Source organism: Lynx rufus, unplaced genomic scaffold (assembly GCF_022079265.1).
Source record: "Lynx rufus isolate CCGP_SWC_20201006 ecotype Redwood Valley unplaced genomic scaffold, mLynRuf1.p SCAF_1, whole genome shotgun sequence".
Taxonomy (NCBI): domain Eukaryota; kingdom Metazoa; phylum Chordata; class Mammalia; order Carnivora; family Felidae; genus Lynx; species Lynx rufus.
Genome location: NW_025814823.1, coordinates 174,696,113 through 174,718,042, shown reverse-complemented (window position 1 = coordinate 174,718,042; position 21,930 = coordinate 174,696,113). Strand labels below are relative to the sequence as shown.

The 21,930-nt window shown below is 44.3% G+C and overlaps 1 protein-coding gene across 2 annotated transcripts in view; it reads left to right on the top strand.

Moving 5' to 3' along the window:
• The window catches only part of SFXN1 (sideroflexin 1), a 42,592-nt gene that overhangs the window by 17,605 nt on the left and 3,057 nt on the right, over positions 1–21,930 (top strand). For both annotated transcript variants that reach the window (XM_047090961.1, XM_047090969.1), the window contains exons 3-10: positions 4,226–4,396; positions 5,139–5,237; positions 6,782–6,857; positions 7,378–7,463; positions 8,421–8,548; positions 10,419–10,468; positions 17,714–17,763; positions 18,166–18,213. In XM_047090961.1, coding sequence (XP_046946917.1) covers positions 4,226–4,396; positions 5,139–5,237; positions 6,782–6,857; positions 7,378–7,463; positions 8,421–8,548; positions 10,419–10,468; positions 17,714–17,763; positions 18,166–18,213 — 708 coding nt within the window. The remainder of the gene's footprint in view (positions 1–4,225; positions 4,397–5,138; positions 5,238–6,781; positions 6,858–7,377; positions 7,464–8,420; positions 8,549–10,418; positions 10,469–17,713; positions 17,764–18,165; positions 18,214–21,930) is intronic.

The window sequence follows — 21,930 nt, the reverse complement described above, 5'->3', positions numbered from 1 at the left end:
CCATGTGTTTCTCAGAAAGTAATTTCTGAGCTGGGAATAAGGTACAGTGTGTCTTTAATATGGTAAAAAATACACATTCCACAGTAGCAGCCAGCCTCGCACTAAATGATGAAACAGGAGAACTGAACTTCCCAGACAGTTCTGCAGAAAAGCAATCCTGTGGAATATTTCCCCCCAACACCAGAGACCAAGAGAAGGAGAGAGACACCCAGAGAGGGAGAGACAAGGTGGCTTCCGTAGTCAAATTTGAATAAGTTTACCTCCCATTTTTTTTGTTTTTTAAGATTTTAAGTAATCTCCAAACCCAACATGGGGCTCAAGCTTACAACCCCAGATCAAGTGTTGCACGTTCCACCTGTGGAGCCAGCCAGGCATGCCCCTGCATGCCATTCTTGAGGATGTCCTATCCCATTGACTTTTTAAATATTCCACAAAGTCTTGGACTAAAGAAAGCTGTTGAATCCTTTTTCTCAAACTTGAACGTGGGCCCTTTTTACATCCAGGAGAACACTCCTAAAAATCCTGCACTAGAAGGCATTCTCTCTAAAGTCAGGGGCAAGTCAGGGATGCTTGTATCTTCACTATTGTATAGTATTTTTCTAGAAGCTCTAACTAATTCAGTAAACATAAAAAAAAGGAGGAAGAGGGGCACTTGGCCAGGTCAGTCAGTGGAGCATGTGATTCTTAATCTCAGGGTCCTGAGTTCAAGCCCTGTGTTGGATGCAGAGATTGCTTCAATAAATAAACTTAAAGGGCGCCTGGGTGACTCAGTCGGTTGAGTGTCCAACTTTGGTTCGGGTCATGATCTCGGGGTCCGTGAGTTTGAGCCCCGCATCAGGCTCTGTGCTGACAGCTCAGAGCCTGGAGCCTGCTTCAGATTCTGTGTCTCCCTCTCTGCCCCTCCCCACTTATGCTCTGTCTTTCTCTCTCTCCAAAATAAATAAACATTAAAAAAAATAATAAACTTAAAAAAAGATGTAGAGATCTAAAAACATGAGACAATTTCTTTTTTTCCCTTCCTCCCTTCCTCCTTCCCACTCTTCCTCCCTCCCTCTCTCTCTCCCTCTTCCTTCCTTCCTTCCTTCCTTCCTTCCTTCCTTCCTTCCGATATTCTTACCAATCAACTAAAAAGCTAGTGGAACAAATAAGAGAATATGAGTGGGCTACACCCAAAGAGTCAATAGTTTGCCGTATACCAGCAATAATAAGACAATATTTTTTAATATCATTCCTAAGACCAAAACACGTATATACCTGTATATGAAACATCTGGGCATATACTTACCCGGAGGCGTTAAGAAGTTAGACGACCACAGAGGGTCATTAAGAGAAGCCTTTGAGTAACTGGAGAAACATGCAGTCAGTCTGGACAGAGTTTCAATCCAAATACAATTGTGTTCACATATAAAATTGGCAAAATAGGGGCACCTGGGTGGCTCATTCGGCTGAGCATCCCAACTCTTGGTTTCGGCTCAGGTCATGATTTCACAGTTCATGAGATGAAGTCCCACATCAGGCTCTGTGCTGGACCCTGCTTGGGTTTTTCTCTCACCCTCTCTCTCAGCCCCTTCCCCCCACTCTTTCTCTCTAAAATAAGTAAATCAATATTGAAAAATGACAAAATAGTTCTTTTTAATTTTTTTTAGTAGTTACTAATTTTTTTGAGAGAGAGAAAGAGAGATCGCACATGCGTGTGTGCACAAGTCGGGGAGGGGCAGAGAGAGAGGGAGACAGAATCTGAAGTAGGCTCCGGGCTCTGAGCTGTCAGCACAGAGCCCGACGCAGGGCTCGAACTCACAAAGGGCGAGATCATGACCTGAGCCAAAGTCAGACGCTCAACCCACTCAGCCACCCAGGCAAAACTGACAGAATAATTTTAAGCCTTGTCTGGAAGAATAATGAGTATAATTCAGGGGCTTTTGAAAGGGAAAATGAGTCATGGTAGGAGAGACCTCTGTTCTTACCAGGCATAAAATGGACTGTCTGTAAAAGGGTGGGGATCGGCCCCACAAGGTGTAGATAGTGGGAACTGCACAGAAAGCCCCAAAACCAAACCTGGCATTCACAGGATGTCAGCAGATGATGACTGTAACATTTAAATCTTGGTGTTAGCACGGTAGACCAGCCAGGGGGAAAGCAAAATTAAGCAAATTTCACATTTTCATAACTGAAGATAAGTTCCAAATAAACTAAAAACTTCATTGACAACAACAACAACAAAACAATGTTGAAAGTATAGGACGTAGAGGTGAATGTTTGTACAACCTTGCAGTGGGTCAGGCCTTTCTAGGTATTTGTTCCTACCTGACCACATAAAGATAAACATGTTCTGGGCAGCCGGTAACACAACTAACCAGATCAACCACAGTGTGTTAAGTGTACATGTGAGTTGCTTAAACAGTGAGGTTGCTGCTGCCACTGATAATAAAAAAAACAGTCAAGTAAAGAAAAGGATAAAAGGCATATTTAGAGTCTCAATGTTTCATATAACTTTTGCCACAGGAAATGTACTCGTTTCTAAATAATCTTGGATGCAGAAAAGATTTATTTATAAGAAGATTAACTTACTCATCCTTTACAAATGAAAAGATTAGAAGCAATTAAAACGTCCAACAATAAGGGATTGGGATAATCTGCTATCTGAGATTCAGTGGAATGCTGTAGCATTTGAAAGGATGATGTGTTAGTTTCCTAAGGCAGGCGGCTGTAACCAACTACCACAAGCTGAGTGGCTTAAAACAACAGAAATGTATTTATTCTGTTGCAGTTCTGGAAGCTAGAAGTCTGAAATCAAGGTGTGGGGAGAGCCATCTCCCTCTCCCTGAGAAGGATCTAGGGGAGAATCTTTCTTCCCCTCATGCAGCTTCTGGTGGCCCGAGGCATTCCTTGATGTTCCTTGACTTGCAGCTACATTATTCCAGTCTCTGCCATCACGGGACCGCCATCTTTGTCTGCACATGGCTCTTCTGAGGGCCCCAGTCATTGGATTTAGGGCCCACCCTAATTCAGCATGACCTCATTTTAATTGTTACATCTGCAGAGACCCTGATTCTGAATAGGGTCACATTCTGAGGTTCTGGGTGGATATGAATTCAACCCAGTATAGATGATATAGAAGAAGAAAGATCCAGAGAAATGTTTACAAAATACTTCTTGTTTTAAAAAGGTGGTCATAAAGCAGTGGGTCTGGTGTTTTGTAAAGGTCCAAAGTGGCGTATTCAGGTCCTGCAAGACACTGGCAGCACGTTTACCACAACAGTGTCGGTGGGAATGAGTAGTTACAGGCTTGAGTGGTTTTCATTGCAGTAATGAATTTCTGCGTTTTCTAAATGTTTAGCAATGAACATGCGTTTCTTTGATAACAAGACCATGAGCCTTTCTAACCTAGGGTTTCGAACTGTAGGTTTAAAAATAAATTAATGGGGCGCCTGGGTGGCTCAGTCAGTTAAGAGTCCGACTTTGTCTCAGGTCACGATCTCGCGGTTTGTGGGTTCGGGCCCCGCATCGGGCTCTGTGCCGACAGCTCAGAGCCTGGAGCCTGCTTCGGATTCTGTGTCTCCCTCTCTCTCTGCCCCTCCTCTGCTCATGCTCTGTCTCAAAAATAAATAAAAAAACATTTAAAAATAAATAAATAAATAAATAAAAATAAATTAATGTTCTTGATCGCCATGGCTTTTGTCTAGTTGGTTAAAAATATTTTAGAGTTTGCAAAGTTAAAGATACATTTTTATTTATTTAATTTTATTAAAAGTTTTACTTATTTATTTTGAGAGAGAGAGACAGAGAGGGGGGAGAACAGGGAAGGGAGAGACAGAATCCCAAGCAGGCTCTGTGCTGTCAGCGCAGGGCCCGACATGGGGTTTGAACTCGCAAACTGTGAGATCATGACCTGAGCCAAGATCAAGAGTCGGACGCATAACTGACTGAGCCACCCAGGCACCCCTCAAGATACATTTTTAAATACGTCATTTAAAACAAAGGATATTTCAGAGTTGAGTACTTCAAGATATAAGTTTTTGTTTTTCAAAATTACAGATTTGAGATATACGGGTGTGAAATGTACATTGTGTTTACTGTCTTTTGTGTTACTAAAATTTCACTTAGTAACTTGCAGGCACAGTTGTTTCAGGTAAGCGGAAACTCAAGAACTTTCTAGCTACACATCTCTAGAGCACTGGTGAGATAATTAAGATGAAATTTCCCTTGTTATTTCTTGTTTCCCTAGGCAAGGAATTGTTCCTCCTGGTCTCACAGAAAATGAGTTATGGAGAGCAAAATACATCTATGATTCAGCTTTTCATCCCGACACTGGTGAAAAGATGATTTTGATAGGCAGAATGTCAGCTCAGGTTCCAATGAACATGACCATCACAGGTTGTATGATGACGTTTTATAGGTAAGTTCTGGAAATGTGACAGCAGTTCGTTTTACATCACAGAAGCTTCAAGTACAGTTTTGTATGTGAATAGTTTTATTGAAAGAAATGTCATTTCACATTGAGTTCCACTTCGTATAGATGTTGTAACTCTAGGGGGTGGTTTTAACTTTTCCCTGTGCTAAATAAATAGTATTCTCTTCGTTGTTCAAAAGGAGACTGAATGTTTCCCTAAATCTTAGACCCAAAAGAAAATGAGATGGAGGGAAGAAAATTAAAAAACGCTCTAAGCAGATTCTCTTTTGAATCCGTTCATATGACACACAGTGTAGGTACAGCTGTAGACGTGGACGCTTAGGCTTGTGCACGTGGTTGGTTAGGAGGCATCAGGGCTACTTTGCCTACAAATGGCTTCTTTTTTCCCCAAGAGAAGGAACCTGACATTTGTTGAGTGCCTACTGTATGTATGCCAGGCTCTTTACAGATTTAAGATAAAATGTAAGGAAGATAACTTGCTCCTCACTGTAACCCTTTGAGCTTGGTGTTACTCGTATCTAAAGAACGAGAGAGCTGAGAACCAGAGGGCGAGCATCTGCCCCGCCGTACAGGTCCGAAGCCCTCGACCCAGAATGCACGGTCTCTGCCCTAGCGTCCTCCTTCCGCAGTCCATCTCCCCTCTGGTTACTGGTGTTCACATTTTCTGTTCTGCACAGCGGCTAGGTCACAGGCGATGGCCGGTATGTGATGGATCGCTCTGTTTTAGGACCACGCCGGCGGTGCTGTTCTGGCAGTGGATTAACCAGTCCTTCAATGCCGTGGTCAATTACACCAACAGAAGTGGAGACGCTCCCCTCACTGTAAAGTAAGACTGTAAGAGTTAACTGTTCCCTGACTTCTCCAGCGTACCCTTGATTCAGTGCCGTACGAATTGTTGATACTGTTCGGAATATCACGGGGCATAGTTTTCAGTAGTGTTTCTTCTCCTCCCTTCTCAGGGCTCGTGCTGTTAGTGGTGCTGGTAGGTGGGTTTGTCTCCCACACCCTCGAGCTCCCCCTGCAGAATGCCTGTGGCAAGTTTAGACAGCCCCCACCTACCCTGAGCCTGTGGCCAGACAGCAGTGTTCAAAGTAGCAGGCTCAGTAGTGCGATCTCTGCAGAAATCAGGGGGACTCTCATACAGGATTTGTCTTTCTGGGGTTTTACTGATGTTTTTATTATTTATTTTAGAGAGAGACAGAGCATGAGCGGGGGGAGGGGCAGAGAGCGAGGGAGATGAAGAATCCGAAGCAGGCTCCAGGCTCCGAGCTGTCAGCCCAGAGCCCGACGCGGGGCTCGGACTCACGAACCAGGAGATCATGACCCGAGCTGAAGTCAGATGCTTAACCGACTGAGCCATCCAGGTGCCCCAGGATTTGTCTTTAAAATAAGTCATCTACAGAGCCAGTCCTGTAAACAACTGTTTCAATGTCCTGAAGTGATTAGCTAACCACAGCTTTTAGCTCAACTTGTACAACACTTCAAAGTGTTTTCTTTTTCGTCACATCACTTCAAATGGCTTTTGACGGTCCACACGGTCTTCTTTCCCCAAATGGAACAAAGGCTGTGGAAATCCGCCACCAGCAGTGTTTATCACACCTTCGTTTCTTCCAACCCTTTGAACTAAAATTTCTTTTAAAGTGAGAGAAAAGCGCTGTGCTTGGCTGCCTGTCGAGGACGGGACTTTCAGTAGTTCCATACGACAGGTTCTATCGTTTTAAGAACAACACCAGCGCAGGATTGCTTTCGGTGTGTATGTTTATATTGGGGAAGTATCTTTCGCTTGAACAGCCGTGCTGCCAACACGCAGACCCAGCTGCTCCTCCCTCCTCCCCGCGCTGTGGCGTCGTGCACGCACGGCCCCTGCGTCCCACCCTGGAACCGGCTCCCTGTGGCCGCTCATCGTACGTGGCAGTCGGCTTGTGTGCGAGGGGTGCCCCTTCTCCAGGGTCCGCCTGCTCCCCTTCGGCGTTTCTTTTTTTTTTTTTTTTTTTTTCAACGTTTATTTATTTTTTGGGACAGAGAGAGACAGAGCATGAACGGGGGAGGGGCAGAGAGAGAGACACACACACAGAATCGGAAACAGGCTCCAGGCTCTGAGCCATCAGCCCAGAGCCTGACGCGGGGCTCGAACTCATGGACCGCAAGATCGTGACCTGGCTGAAGTCGGACGCTTAACCGACTGCGCCACCCAGGCGCCCCTCCCCTTCGGCATTTCTATGTGTAGACTGATAGCGGGTGTTGTTTTGGGGGCTCTCCGCTCTCAGTCACGCTCTTTCACATCTTCCCTCATTTCTTTAGAAAACGGCGAGCCCAAGTTTCCTGACGTGCCCTCGTTTCTCACGCACCGTTCTTTCTCTTTCTTTTCAGTGAATTGGGAACAGCTTATGTTTCCGCCACAACTGGAGCCGTAGCAACAGCTCTGGGACTCAATGCATTGACCAAGGTACCCAGATTCTCATTTCTGTAGCAGAGCTTCTGAATTTCTTCTCACCTGCCTGGCTCCAAGCCTCTCAGTTATTTCCCAGAATAGTTCAGGTCCAGTTGTGTCTTCCAATGAGCTTGGGAAGTGCCGTCACCCACACCGTCTGCCAAGCCCCTGGTCTGTCCCTGGCACTGTGCCCAATGTCCCCTGACCCTAACTGCCCGCTAGAGGCTGTGTGCAGAAGAACGTGCCTGCGCCCACACCTCCGGAGAGGTAGGGATGCCAGTATGTGGACTCCAGACTCTGTGATTCCAAAGCCCCCCAGTCCGTCAGCCAGGCTAAGCTGTCACATGTCCCGGAAGTGCGCCCATGCGGGCAATAGATGGACACCACCAGGCCACAAGTTTTGAAAGTACTCCTGGCCTGAGCGTCCGTGCAAAGAAGGCTCTGGGTTTCTAGCGGTTTTCAGGGAGAAATAAGTGTTTGCATTTAATCATCCGGGCAAAGTAAGGTAATGCTTTTGGAATTCTCTTTTCTGCAGCACGTCTCACCACTCATAGGACGTTTTGTTCCCTTTGCTGCGGTAGCTGCTGCTAATTGCATTAATATCCCGTTAATGAGGCAAAGGTAAGATCCACGTGCAGTCGTCGAAAGGACTGGTGCTTGACAGTGGAGCCGCTTGGGATAATTAGTTTTGTCGGAACTTTTATTACAAGTTCATGTTAATCTTTGCAGACGGAATTACAGGAGACTACGGGAGACATGGGGTTTGCTTCAGCATAATCTGTCACGGGCGCGGAGATGGGTCCATTAATGAAGCAAGCTTAGCCATGACCTGCTAGTTACTAAAGTAGGCTGTGGGCATGTGGGGGGATAGAATATTCTTTCTGCTTCTGTGTAGTAAAACGTTTAAAACGTGGATCTCAAGCTAACATAATGTTTGTGCTAGGGCTAGGCAGAGAAGGTCTCTGCACTGAAAGTGTATTCTCTAAAATAGGTTCTCCCCCACCACAGTCCAGAACCGTCTTCTTGGCTTTAAAATAACATTCATGTCTATTTTTGAAAGTATTTTATAGCCCTGGCAAAAAATTAGGAGAGAAGAAGGGACAAGGAAAAGCAGCTTGGAATGGATAACGAGGAAGGGTAACAAATAGGAGCTGTACTGTTAGTAACTAGAGTTAAATACCCAGTAGTGCCACGTACTAGCGAGTCCTGCGTCAGTCTAGGCAGTTAGGTCACTGATGGCACATATCATGTATGTGTCTCTCATTTGGAGAGTTGCTCAGGTTTGCACGTGAGCATAGGAATTAGCTTTATCTTTAAGTTAGCATACTTGCCCTTTGAGTCCTATTGTTCCTAAAAACGAGATACTTTCTGTAATGGAGTTCGCTAGTGTTATTTTACTCTTGTGCCCGTCATACAACTTGTCCGTGGTATTTGAAAACAGGCCCCTTAGTGCCAAAAATGACACCTGAGTGGCTAGTTGGATTAAGTGGGGACTTGATCTTCCACAGCACAGTGCTGTTTCCAGCCTTTTCACGAGAGGGCGTCTGTGAACCTCTTTGCATGTGTTTTGCTCGGCAGGGAACTCAAAGTCGGCATTCCCGTCACAGATGAGAGTGGGAACCGCTTGGGCGAGTCGGCCAATGCTGCAAAACAAGCCATCACACAGGTGGTCGTCTCCAGGATTCTCATGGCAGCCCCGGGCATGGGTTAGTAGCTCTCAGTCAGCGAGGCCTGACTGTAGTCTGAGTGGCCATGGAGAAGTTTGGGCAGGGGTGTGGGGTCATCTTTCTTAGGCTTTTGCTGCATGACACCTGGCGCTGTGGGTGCCCTGTGGAGGCCAGAGGGAGCCAGCAGTGGTGGTGGGATGGTTGGGGAGACTGGCCGGGAAGCTGGCCCACCACAGCAGACCAGTGTTGGGGACAGGTGTGGACCTGGGCGGTGACAGTATCAGTTATGAGAACCTGAAGGCAAAGAATTTGATTTTCATCACTCTTAAAAAGAAACTTCGAAAAGTTCTTGAATCAGAATAGTTTCTGCTGGAGGTTGATTTGTATCAGTTGGAGACCCTTTAGAACACACACCAAGTCGGGTTGGTTAGAGCAGCTCTTAAGATGTGCACCAAGCTTCTACTCAGTTTTGTTCGCAGGGCTTGGAGTCAACACAAGCGCCTGCCAAAATCTGCATTGTGTTTAGTTCCCCTGAGAAACTCTGGGCCACTCCTAGGGCTTTCTAGACCTACCCTCAGACCAAAGGCCGAGAGAAGATTCTCAGACTTACTCAGAAACCAGATGGTCTGGAAGGTCTAGTGCTGTTTACAGCAACAAATGGAAACTCGTATGATTAATTTCATCATCTAAACTGAATGCAGAAAGCACTTGGCTATTAACCAGGCTCTCAGGGGAAGCCTACTTACTTAATCAACTGCTGTCAGGTTGTCCCACTAGTATATTTTGTTGTCTTTAAGTTCATTTTGTCATTGTGAATTTCATCAGGGGATAAGTAGGAGTAGGCAGCAAAAGTTGAAGAGAAGGGCCTGAAGGAAAACTCGGAGGAACATGGTAGTGGCATCCCAGCCAATTGGGATTATCCGATTTCGCCACCATTAATTCATTCAACAGAGGCACCCTCGTGGCACCCTCACAAGACAGCAGTGTATGCTCTGGAGGTGGGTGCACTGTGGAAACCGCAGTCCTGAAACAGGCCAAGAGTCCCCCCGAGTCTGGCACCAACACACTGTCCCCAACCTACAAGGGGCCGCGGCGCCCTCCCCAATGCGTCTGCTGAGCCCGGATTTCCAGATTTGCCAAAATCAAGCTTGCAACTCCTGCTTCTGTCCCGTATCTGTGTTTGATTTTAGTTTTGTTCTTTCTCATTTTGAAATACAAGGCTCCCCTTTGGAGTTCAGCCAGCCCAACAGATCTATTTCTAGAGGCTTGGTTATTTTAAACATTATTTAGTCCCCAGAGGAGAAACACAATCTTTCTTTCCCAGTGAAATCTATAGAGGTAATTGCCATATTGAAGTGGTTGACGTGACAGTTTAGTCTGATGGAAATTGTGAGTAAATAATAAATGAACTACCACTCCCCGAAGTTTTATGTGTACCATTGTATCTGACCGTCACAGCCAGTTTGATAGAATTTTCTCCACTTTATCAATGAGGAAAACAGAAAGCAGAGGCTCAGAGAAGTTAGGTAACTTTTCTAGGGTCACTCCAGGCAGGAATCTTTTTTTCTTTTTCCTCTTTTTTCTCCCCCCACGTGGAATGGATGCCTGGGGGAGGTTGCATGTGTTTTATTAACACAGGAGAGAAAAGTTCCTGATGTGCGTACTATTGCGTTTAGAGTAAAATCTAAAGTTCCCTTCAAGATTATAAAATTTTTTGGCTGGTAAAGACCATCACATTATTTTTAAAATCTTTTTTAAATACTAAAGTATTTTAAAGAATTACTGCAAATAATTGCACTCTGCCAGTGAAAATACCCTAAAAGTGACATAAGCGTTTTGTGAAATTGTTGAAAAAAATGTAAGCTGAAAATAAATATTAAGACTTAGGTGGATCTGTCTTTACTCGCAGCCATCCCTCCATTTATCATGAACACTTTGGAGAAGAAAGCCTTCCTAAAGGTAAGCCCCACTTCTATCTCTGCCTCAACCCTTTCGGATTTCAAACTGTGCAGAATATTTCCTACACAGCGAGTAAAGAGTTTGAAGGCCGTTGGCACTTGGGCACTCACATAACTAAAAAGATGTTTCGAGGAACATTTTACTTGTGATCTCAGATATTTGAAAAAGCTTTCATAAATGGAAGGTGGCTGCTCACTTCTCGAGAGGTCACACCCTCGGGATGAATGACACACTCATCCTCGTCATCACTGGGATGCCTAGCTAGGTGATAATGAAGACGTGGTGTGAATTTGGAGTGATGTGTTGATAGGTCACTATGCCGACTACTGGAAATGGAAACGTCATTTGGAGTAGTAGCTTTGTTGAACCCTGAATATAGCGCCCAGTGTATTTTTCTTTGGTGATCATATCTAGTAATTCATTAGTCTCTCAGCCACCGCCCTTCAAGGTCTGAAAACATCACGGGATGAAACTGTGACCGAGGACTCTCGATGCTCCTACACTGCTGTTTGTAGCATCCGCGGTTTAAAGCAATAGTGTTCACACATCATCTTCATTTTCCAGTGCTTTAACAAGTGGGATATGGAAGAATCGGGTGACTCATGTGGCTCATGCGGTTTGGAAAGTGGCTTTGTTAGATCTACCAGGAGAAAGGAGGCAGGCTCCTCGCTGAAGGAACAGGTGTCTTGTGGGGAAGACCGCAGCTGTCTTGGGGCGAATCGTTTTGGGTCTTAGAAACAGAAATGTAGCATCGAAGAGACACTATAAAGCTTTGAAAAAGGACCTAGTTCACAGGCCAAACACTTCCTGAATGGTTTCCTAATCCTAATCTCACGATTAGGAGAATTCTAATGGGCCCCAGGAGGAAAGCTACAGTCACCGCTAAGTGAACACTTCATAAACACTTGCAATACAATTATGTTCTTAGAGAAGGAAACCAGAAAGTATGCCGTGAGGAGACAGTAACGTCAAGTGCCTCATTTGACCCATGTACCCAGGCTGTGGCCTGTCCCTGCATCAACCCCATGTTAGGGAAAGGGGACCCTCTCTCCAGCACCTTCTCTCGTATTCTTTTTTTGGGAGCTGTGGGCACATGAAAGAGTTGTATTCCCTGAGCACCCTCCCACAGCAGTCTTGCACGTCAGTATGAATTGTGCAATAGTGTGTCATGGTGGCCCTGTAGCCATTGAACTGTCCCCAGATACAAAACAGCTTTATATATATATAGATATAGATACCTATCTATATCTGTGTATATATATGTGTGTATTTAAGCAGTAAAGCTATCGGTATAGACCAAAGTGTTGTTGTGGATTCATGTGACATTTTACCTACTTCACTAAGCTGTTATTTTAAGAATTAATGAAAAAATTTTGCCCATCTCTCCTTCTGCTGCAAAGCTTAGAGAAGATGGACTCTTAAAAGCTGCTAACGGGTTAGTTTATGTACTTGAACAATGACTGTATCCTAAAACTACCAGATTATATACACATCTGGAATTCATCAGCTTTGACATCTCCGTGCTTTTCAGAAAATCTGAAAAAAACTAATGCAGTGCTCCTTTCTCTGTCGATCCCCGCTTTACTTACGGGAAGTGATTTCGGCTTTGAAGGAAAACACCTATCACGTTCATTTAAATGGGGTTTTTCAACATCACTCTTCAGGGTGCTAGTGGTGAGTGGCCCATCCAGTACATGCCTAACTTTGCAGACGTTGAATTGATGCCCTGTGTTCTTCTCTGCCGGCTCTTGCTCTGGGAAGGCATTAGGATCCCACTGTTTCTGCAAGGGCATACGTCGGCCCAGGCAGCCTTTTTGGCTCTGCCTGGTTGATAGCTCCTAAGGTCTTGGCGTGCCAACTTCAGGAGCAGTGGAGGATCAAAATAAATCTAACCCCCCACTCCTGCTGAACTGAAGAAACAATCAGGTTTTTAAAGCAAGACCAGATTTCTAGGTTGGTTACAAGACTTGGAAGCTGTCATCTTATATAGTTCGTCTGACGATAAAAGTGACGCTTTTGTAAGAGACGGGTCATCAGTGTGGCTCATTCTGCCGATCGTGTCACAAGGTTATGATTGTCATGAATCTGCAGGTGACTGTGAAAGCTGTTGGGAGGCCACCTTCAGTGACGGCATCCCCACTGACGAAGCCCTCCCGTCCTCTTCTCTCTGTCTCTCAAAGGCCACCCAGCAGAAGAATCTCGGCAGCCTGGCTCTGGAGCAGAGGCTCCGAGTCTCGCTGCGTCCACCGCGGGTGGGACTCGATTCTGCAGAGTCTGGCTGCAGCCTGGGGGCACGTGGTGCCCTGTGGCTGCTGACGCGTATCCCGATCATGGCTAGGGATCCCAGAAATTCTCAAGGAAAGTCTGCATTGGAAGCTACATTAATGCTGAAAAGTTAGGTCACTGGAGAAAACGCATGGAAATGAGGCTGGTACATCATTCTCCCAGTTCAGTCGTGCCTTGGCACTCCTAGGGTCTCGGCATTGTTGGAAAAGTTGCTGTAGTTACTGAGTGACAAACACTGGACAGGGGACGTAGTTGTACATATTGCATCATTTTCTTGTTTCGGCCTAACAGCATTTTCTACATGAAAGAAGCAGCAAATGAGCCAGGCAGTTAACCCCCCATTGCCACTCTCTTTTAGGCTTTTTCACGTTAATAAATGAATACATATTTTGTTTTCCTCCCCCACCTCAGTTTGCAGTTTTTAGCTTCGCTCGATATCATGTACTTAATAATAATTTGGAGGTGTGCCACCTTACACATCCTTCACGGAGAAGCCCTCTGCCTGCCCCTCTCCCCAGCCTGCCCCTCCGCCCCTCCGCCCCTCCGCCCCTCACCTGGAGCTGGCAGAGGCTGCCGGTTGCAGATCCCCAGGGTGAGGTTGGGAGAGGCGGTCAGAGTAGCTCGTGGATCAGTCCCAGGGTCTCGCTAGCTACCGGGGGTCTGGTTGTGGCTGCACCCCTTCAGACCCCGGGGGAGGACGTTGCTTTGAAAAAGCAGTGGCTAAATGTTGAGCTATTCATACACACATTCCACTCCCCGAAAGAGTGCAGGGTTGCTGTTAGGCTGAAGGACTGCATTTTGCGCAGTAGAGAGTTCCCATGGGACTGAAGGGATAGTGTAGCTGCTACTAAACCATAGGCAGAGGTGGCTTGTGTTAATAGCCATACATTTCCATCTTCGGAGTGCTTTCATGTGCATCTTGAAAGGCAAGCTTTACCATGCTCCTTTCACAGAGGTTTCAGAGATCATTTTTCAGCAGCTCGTAACGTCCATGTGGGTGATATCTGCCTCGCCTGGCCCCCTGATTGTTCCCACAGCTCTAGCGGCCGCATGTGCCCCTCTGTAAGGGTGTACTTGCCTGGGCTTTTACCTTGGACATGACCAAACTCCTCTGCCAACATGAAACAAATTGGACATTCTTGGCTTTTTTAATGGTGAGCTTGGGGAGCATTCGGTATGACTCATCCCTCCCCCCTACGCCTTATCTTTTTCCAAGTGGAGTGCTAGCTAGAAAAAAGCATCAGCTGTGGGCAGGTGACTCACAGAAACCTTTGCAATAAATCAGAAAGTTCACTGCCTAAAATCTGGCACTTTGAAGAATGGTATTCTTGAAGAATAACTCCTGTGGTCTCTTTACCTTGCTGGCACTTTCATTAGGAATAAATAAAGTTACTGTGGTTTAGATCAGATAATAGTTCCTCATCCCTTAGTTCTGCTTCTTCCTTATTCCTTTTAACAAAGGTGGACAGCTCTGTCTACTCAGTGTATTTTCAGGATTTTCTCTTAATTAAGTGTGAGTGTAGCATTTATTTGTTCATTCACTCATGTATTTACTCAGCAGCCCTTTGCTGAATGCCCTGTTACAATCCAAGCAATGTGCTGGGTAATTGAGTCATAGAGACAGAGCCCTGCTCTCAACAGCCAGAAAGCACGGTGACAGGAAGAGGCACAAGGCAGTGGTTCCAACACTTGGTGATTACAGAATGCAGCACAGAGGGATTAGAAATGTCTCCCCCAAATGCAGGAGGTGGGCAGAGACTTGAATGGTGGCCAAGGATACATGGTCCACACAAGCTCAGAGAGGACACACAGCATGGCTTATTGGGAAACTTCCAGATGGCCAGGTTGTGGGCTATGTATAGGGAATTGACTGTACCATATATAAAAATTAACTCCCCATGGTTCATAGACTCTAAACGTAAAAATCTACAACTGTAAAATTTCTGGCAAAATATAGAAGAGGCCATCTTTGAGACTGAGAGTTTGACCAAGATTTCTTAGACACAGCAGCAAAGGCACAGTCCATAAAAGAAAAATTGATAAACTGGACTTCATCAAAATGATAAAGTTCTGTTTTTTTGAAAACTTTATAGTTTTTTTTTTTTTTAATTTTTTTTTTCAACGTTTATTCATCCTTGGGACAGAGAGAGACAGAGCATGAACGGGGGAGGGACAGAGAGAGAGGGAGACACAGAATCGGAAACAGGCTCCAGGCTCTGAGCCATCAGCCCAGAGCCTGACGCGGGGCTCGAACTCACGGACCGCGAGATCGTGACCTGGCTGAAGTCGGACGCTTAACCGACTGCGCCACCCAGGCGCCCCAAAAACTTTATAGTTTTGAAAAGGCAAACAGACTGGGAGAAAATCTATGCAAGCTTGTATCTGATAAAGGACTTCTATACAGAAGATATAAAGAGCCTTCAACACTCGTTCAAGAAAACAACCCAATTTAAAAAAATGAGCAAAAGGTTTGAACAGACATTTCCCCAAATATATACATATATACATATATATACATGTATATATGTGTTTATATACATATACATGCTCAGTGTCTTTAGTTACTGGGGAAATTCATGTCAAAACTACATGAGCTACCACTAAACACCTCCAGGAGTGGCTAAAGTCAAAAAGACTGACCATAGCCAATGTCGGTGGCATTGTGGAGAAACTGGAACTCTCATATCCTGCTAGTGGGAATGAAAACCAGTACAACCACTTTGGAAAATAGTTTGGTAGCTTCTTAAAAAGTGAAACAGATGTTTACCACCTGACCCAGCCATGTCACTCCTAGGTGTTTACCTCGGAGAAATGAAAGCATGTGTCTATAAAAGACGGATGTTCGCAGCAGCTTTATTTTTATTTGCAATCTCCAAAAACCAGAAACAACCCAGATGGTCATCAGCAAGAGAATAGATTATCAAGTTGTGCTGTATCCATGCAATAGAAGACCTAACTCAGCAAGCAAACGTAATGAACTATTGATAACGTGCAGCAACCCGAATGAATCTCAAAATGATTACACAAAAGAATATATTCTGTACATAAAATGCTGGAAAATATAAACTGATACATAGTGACAAGAGATCAGAGGTTGCCAGGGAATGGGGTGCGGGGGTTTCAGAAAGAGAAATTGCCAAGGGCACAAGGCACAAGGAAAGCATTAGGGATGGAAGGATATGTTCATTATCTTGATCGTCGTGATGGCTTCTCAGCCAAATACGTGTATCAAAACTTTACACATCAAATATGTGCGTTTTACCATAAGTCAGTAAAGCTGTTGGGGAAAAGATCACGATCTTGGCGGAGGGAAGATTTTAGAGTCATATTAACTTTTTGCACATTGGCCTCATGAATATATACCTTTTAAATTGATGGGTAGTGTCTCTAATTCATTGGAACTATTATTTAAGATAGCCTCTGTTGGCACAGTTCGAGGTGTGGGAGCATATGAGGGAAGACCAAACATCCACAGCTCCCTGAGTCTCAGGCTAAGTGCTGTTTAAAAAGTGGGGATGAGTTGAGTGGATGGGGTGCTGGAGAGGAGTCGGGAGAGAGGATGACATCCAGGTTGGATGAAGTCAGAGTTCTCCAGGATCCTTGTCACTACCGAGAGCCTTTCCATGGAAACCATTGGCATGAGGCACAGTCGGCCTCTCACTTGCACACGTCCTTGGAGATTACTTGCAGCTGCTCCCTGGTTTAATAGGTTAGCCCCCTTCGCTTCAGACAAGAGTCCACTTGAAATAAGGCTGCTCTCAGGGGCTCAAGTTCATCCTTCACAAAATCTCCTTGCTGAGCTTGCCTTCCTGTCACCCAGCGCGGACGTCACAAGTCTGGGCAGTGCCAGGGCGAGGATTTACATCTCCTGATGAAAATCCATCATCACTCCAAGCCAGTTGCCCAAGATACCGTGTGTCCTTTTCTTACTGTCCTTGGAGGGGTGGGTGTGTCTTCTCTTGATGACATTTTTCCCTTCCTCTCTAGTACATGCCTCTCTCCCCCCCGCACTACCCTGCGTGATGTACCTGTTCTCCAGAGGAGTCTTCTCGGGGACGAGGGTATGCCTCTCATGCAGGCATCTTGGGGGTCATGATTTTTTTAACAGCTTGTGTTGACTCTTCACTAAGTTGGCTGATTTCATAACGACCGGTTCACAACTTGGTTGCAGACGTTTCAGTGGCCTTGTTTCTATAACCATATACCCCACCGTTCTTTATGTTGTGTTTTTTGGTACCACTCCTTTTTGAAAACTAAAAAGCTAACTGCTTATTCTCTGAAAGACCAACCAACTCCCTCGTTTCCATTTAAAAAAAAAAAGTGAAAGGCACAAGTTTTCTGTGCCAGCAATAGTTTCAACCATATTGACAGCAACTAAAAGCAAGAAAGGGAAGATGCAGGAGAGGAGGGAAATGTTGGGTTTCTGCTACGTTCCAGGCACTGTTCTAGGTGCCTTATGACCAATACCTGACATGTCTTCTCTCATTCACTGTTGGGAAACCTGCTGTGATCCTCATTTTGCAGACGAGAAAACCAAAAGCTTGGAGCGCTTGGGCTCTGCCTGTCTTTCCCCCACTGTCAGGAGCAAACTGGCAGGGCAGAGATTTGAGTACAGGTTAGTTTGTCTTCCAACCTTGACACCAGGCTGTATAGCCTCCCCAGCCAAGAGGTGAATTACAATTAAATGGTAATGATTTCTTCACCTGTTTAGAGCCAAGCATCTCTCAGATTATATGTGCAAGAGAAAAATTGAGAAGCCACTTGATCTCTGCATGGGCATTTACTGACAGATCAAGGAGGCTGCAGGAAGTCAGAACTAACGTGCCTGCTGCAGTGTTCCCCCCACATTTCACTAATCTGGGTCTTGTAGTGTGGAGAGTTTCCTTCCCGCTAATCAGGAGAAATTGTCTCGAAGAGCCTGTATAAAAAGCATTCAAAGTAATTTATTTCTCCACACAGAGGTTCCCGTGGATGAGTGCACCTATTCAAGTTGGATTAGTTGGCTTTTGGTGAGTGGAATCACTTTTACATACTTAATTTCCTTTTTGGAGGTAAATATACAGCATAAGAAAGGTAAAGCAATGGGTAGATAATGTGAGACACAGGTTTTGAAAGTGAGACCCAGAACAGATCCTGGAACTTGGGGAACTTATGGTCCCAACAATTGGATAGAAGCAAAGGGAAACCTACAACATTTGGGACTCTGTGTGATTCTTTTTTAAGTTCTGGATATTTCTCTGATTTTGTTTAAACTTATTTTGACAGTCCCTGGTGATAAAATTACACAAACAGGACGTATTTTTTGGGAGGAAATGTAATATTTGAAGGATCGTTATAAAAGTGAGACAAAGGATCTGAAAGTTGCCATTGGAAAGGCTCTGACTTGTCTTTTTCTTTTCCGTTTTCCTAAGTTTGGTGTTTGCTACGCCACTGTGTTGTGCTCTGTTTCCTCAGAAAAGGTATGTATTTGCTATTCTTCGGAGTGATCACCAGCTTTAATCCTAAAAACCATTTGAAGACGCAGGTGCTGCTGTTCCATTTCATTTGTATGGACGTTGAGATTCACAAAGATGAATGAAGCCACGTCCCTCAAAGGACAAGACAGAGGCAGAAATCAAACACACATCTGCTTAATTTCAAAACTCTCTTGATCCAGCTCTACCATCACATTTGAAAATGCTTTATTCTTTTGTAAGAATCACGTTAACTCCTGGTACAAGTGTGCTTTTAGAAAACTTTAGATACGGCTCCTGGTCGCCCAGTCCGTTGGCAAATGCAGCTGTAACACAGATGCACTAGAATTTGAGATCCGCCCCAGGGACAGCAGCTACACACACTTAGTCTCAGTGATTGGTATACTGGCTTCCCTTCTTCCTACTTGGCTTTTCGCCTCAAACGCCTTATCGTGTGCCTTCATCCCAGGCCACCCTTCAATCCTGCTTTTGATGTAAGAACGGGACTGACGGGCATCAAATCAGCATCGGATAAATGTAGGTCTTCAGCCTCCTCCTGGTCTAACATGAAAGCACAGAGAGCAGCGTTTCGTTGTTTGGCTTTTGTCTGAGGATTACCAGGCTGCTGCTGCCTTCGTGGCACCTTCACGGGCCGACAGGCTTCAAACATACGGTCTTTAATGCCCTAGGCTTTCAAAGCATGATGAAGTGTTCTGGAACTAACTGTATCAGGTCCCCTCCACCTGAGAGAGAACTCCACTTTTCACCTGCTCTTTCACTTCTGTGTTTGGCTCCTACTGGTACTAAATAGGGCACTAAATCTCCAGGAGAGGGAGCCTTGTACCACTTTGATGCGTAGAGCCCTGCCCTCCCCTGGGAGAGGGCAGGACCTTTAGAACCTCTTCTAAGCCCAGGGCAGATGCATTTTTTTTCCATCTCCTAAGAGGGCTAATCATACCTATTTACTTGTGCAAACCCCAGAATCTCAGGGCTTAACGCAAGAAAAGTTTATTTCTCTAGTATATACCAGTGTCCAACAGTTGACCTTGTACTCGGTGACTCAGAAATAGTGTATGTCAAATGCCGAGGAGAGCACCTGATACAAAGTAAACCCTTAATAAATATAGCTTTTGTAATTGTGAGATTAAAGGATTTGAAAATCCATAAAGGAGCTCCTTACATAGGCCTTGGTTTTGTTTAAGTGTTATGAGAAAAAACACTGTATTTGTTCTAACATTTGTTGTTATGATTGATTTAAATTCTAGGTTTGGACCTTAAAAGTTTTTCTGTAACTACTGGTGCCATGAGGTCACCTGTCCTTGGAGAGTACGTGGTTTCCACATTTGGGAGACCAAGGGCACTCTTTTGTGTTCCCCTATCTAAAAATGAAGCTTATCACTCTGGGTTTTTTTTTGCTTCTACATTTGCTTATTTTTCTTTTTGTTTCTTGCTCATAAGTTCCATAGAATAGGATTACTCCTATTCCTTGGTTCTTTACACACTGTTCTTATTGGTCCAAGCACGACCCTATTTTATTTTGTTTACTTTAATGATACAATGAACATCCGTGCACCCACTGCCCACTCATGAATAAAAAGATCACCGGTCAGTTACATCTTTTTGTAGGTTCTTCCCGGCCCATGTCCCTGCCTCCTCTGCAGATTTAACCATTATGCAGAACTTCATAGTTATCACACAATTGCATTTAAAATGTTTTATTTTTTATTTATTTAAAAAATAATTTTTTTTAATGTTTATCTTAGAGAGAGACCGAGCACAAGCAGGGGAGGGACAGAGAGAGAGGGAGACACAGAATCCAAAGTGGGCTCCAGGCTCTGAGCTGTCAGCACAGAGCCTGACACGGGGCCTGTGGACCCATGAACCGTGAGATCGTGACCTGAGCCGAAATCAGCTGCTCAACTGACTGAGCCACCCAGGTGCCCCTTAAAATTTTTTATTTTATATATATAATGTATATACACACACATATATGTATTACTAATGTTTAGTTTTGCCTCTTTGGGGACTTTTTAGACAAGGGCGTCATTACTATGTAGAGTCTTCTGGTATTCGTTCTTTTTTACTCAATGTCCTACAGCTAAGATTCCTCCTCATTATTGCATGTAGCTAAGTTCATTTACCTGACTGCTGTATAATAGTCTGTTGTATAAATATGTTACAGTTACCCATTCTACTGTACAAATGAGAAGTAATAAAAACCCTCCTTATCAAAATTTGTGGGAAGCAGCAAAAACGTTGCTCTGAGAGAAATGATTGGCTTTAAGTGTTCATATTAGAAAGGAAGAATGCCTGAAAATCAATGCGCTAAATGTCCAACTGAAGTTCAAAAAGGAACAAAAAGAATAAACTCCGGGGAAAGAGAAAGGAAGGAGGTAGGCCCAGAAACAAAAGGTCAAAAGTTGGTTCTTTGGAAATAGTAATGGATGGTCATCTTGTGACGCCAGTCGGAACAAATCGTGTTGTGAACGAAAAAGAGGTATAACTAGAGACCTTGCAGAGTCTAAAAAGGTAAATGAATATTATCGACATCATTACACCAGTAGATTTGGAAACAGGCACACGGACAGGTTCCTAGAAAATGTTAACAATGCTAAAACATTAGAAAGTCTGAATTGGCATATCACCATTAAGGAAGTAGAAGGATTATTTAAACTTCTTCCTACAAAGTAAACACAAGAACCAGGTGGTTTTACAGGTGGAGTTTACTCAGCTGCCAAGAAACCTATTACTCCAGTTTTTATTTATTTATTTATTTATTTATTTATTTATTTATTTATAAATGTTTATTTATTTTTGCGACTGGGTGGCTCAGTTGGTTAAGCGTTGACTCTTGATTTCAGCTCAGTCACAGTTCGTGAGATCGAGTCCCAGGTTAGGCTCTGCTCTGACAGCTCGGAACCTGCTTGGGACTCTCTCTCCCTCTCTCTGTACCTCACCAGCGCATGCTTTCTCTCTTTCTCTCTCTCAAAATAGAGAAATAAACATTTAAAAGTAAAAGATTAATTACATATCAAAATATTACCAGGTTTTCTGTAGTAAGTATTCTGGACAGTTTTTCTTCGTACTTTTGTATAATAAATATGCATTTATAACAAAAAAAAAGCTTTATTAAATATACGCATATAATACATTCAAGTACTTTTTTAAAATTCATCAAAGACTAACAGAGGTCATCTCTCAGTGGTGTGTGACTGACTGTGAGTGATGTTTTTCTTTTGCAATTTTTAGTATTTTCTTTTTTTGTAATGTTTATTTATTTTTGAGAGAAAGAACATGAGCAGGGAAGGGGCAGAGAGAGAAGGGGGACAGAGGATCCAAAGCAGGCTCTATACTAACAGCAGCGAGCCTGATTCAGGCCTCGAACTCAGGAACTGAGATCATGTCCTGAGCTGAAGTCGAATGTTCAACTGACTGAGCCACCCAGTCGCCCCCATTTTAGTGTTTTCTAAAAGTTTTGCAATAAGCATGTGTTATTATACAATGGACAAAAGCATACTAGTGCCAGTGAATTGTTAGTGTTACAAATTCCACTAAATCGGGGCGCCGGGGTGGCTCAGTCCATTGAAGTGTCCGACTTCAGCTCAGGTCATGACCTCACGGTTCATGAGTTTGAGCCCTGCATCTCGCTCTGTGCTGACGGCTCAGAGCCTGGAGTCTGCTTCAGATTCTATGTCTCCCTCTCTCTCTGTTTTTCCCCTGCTC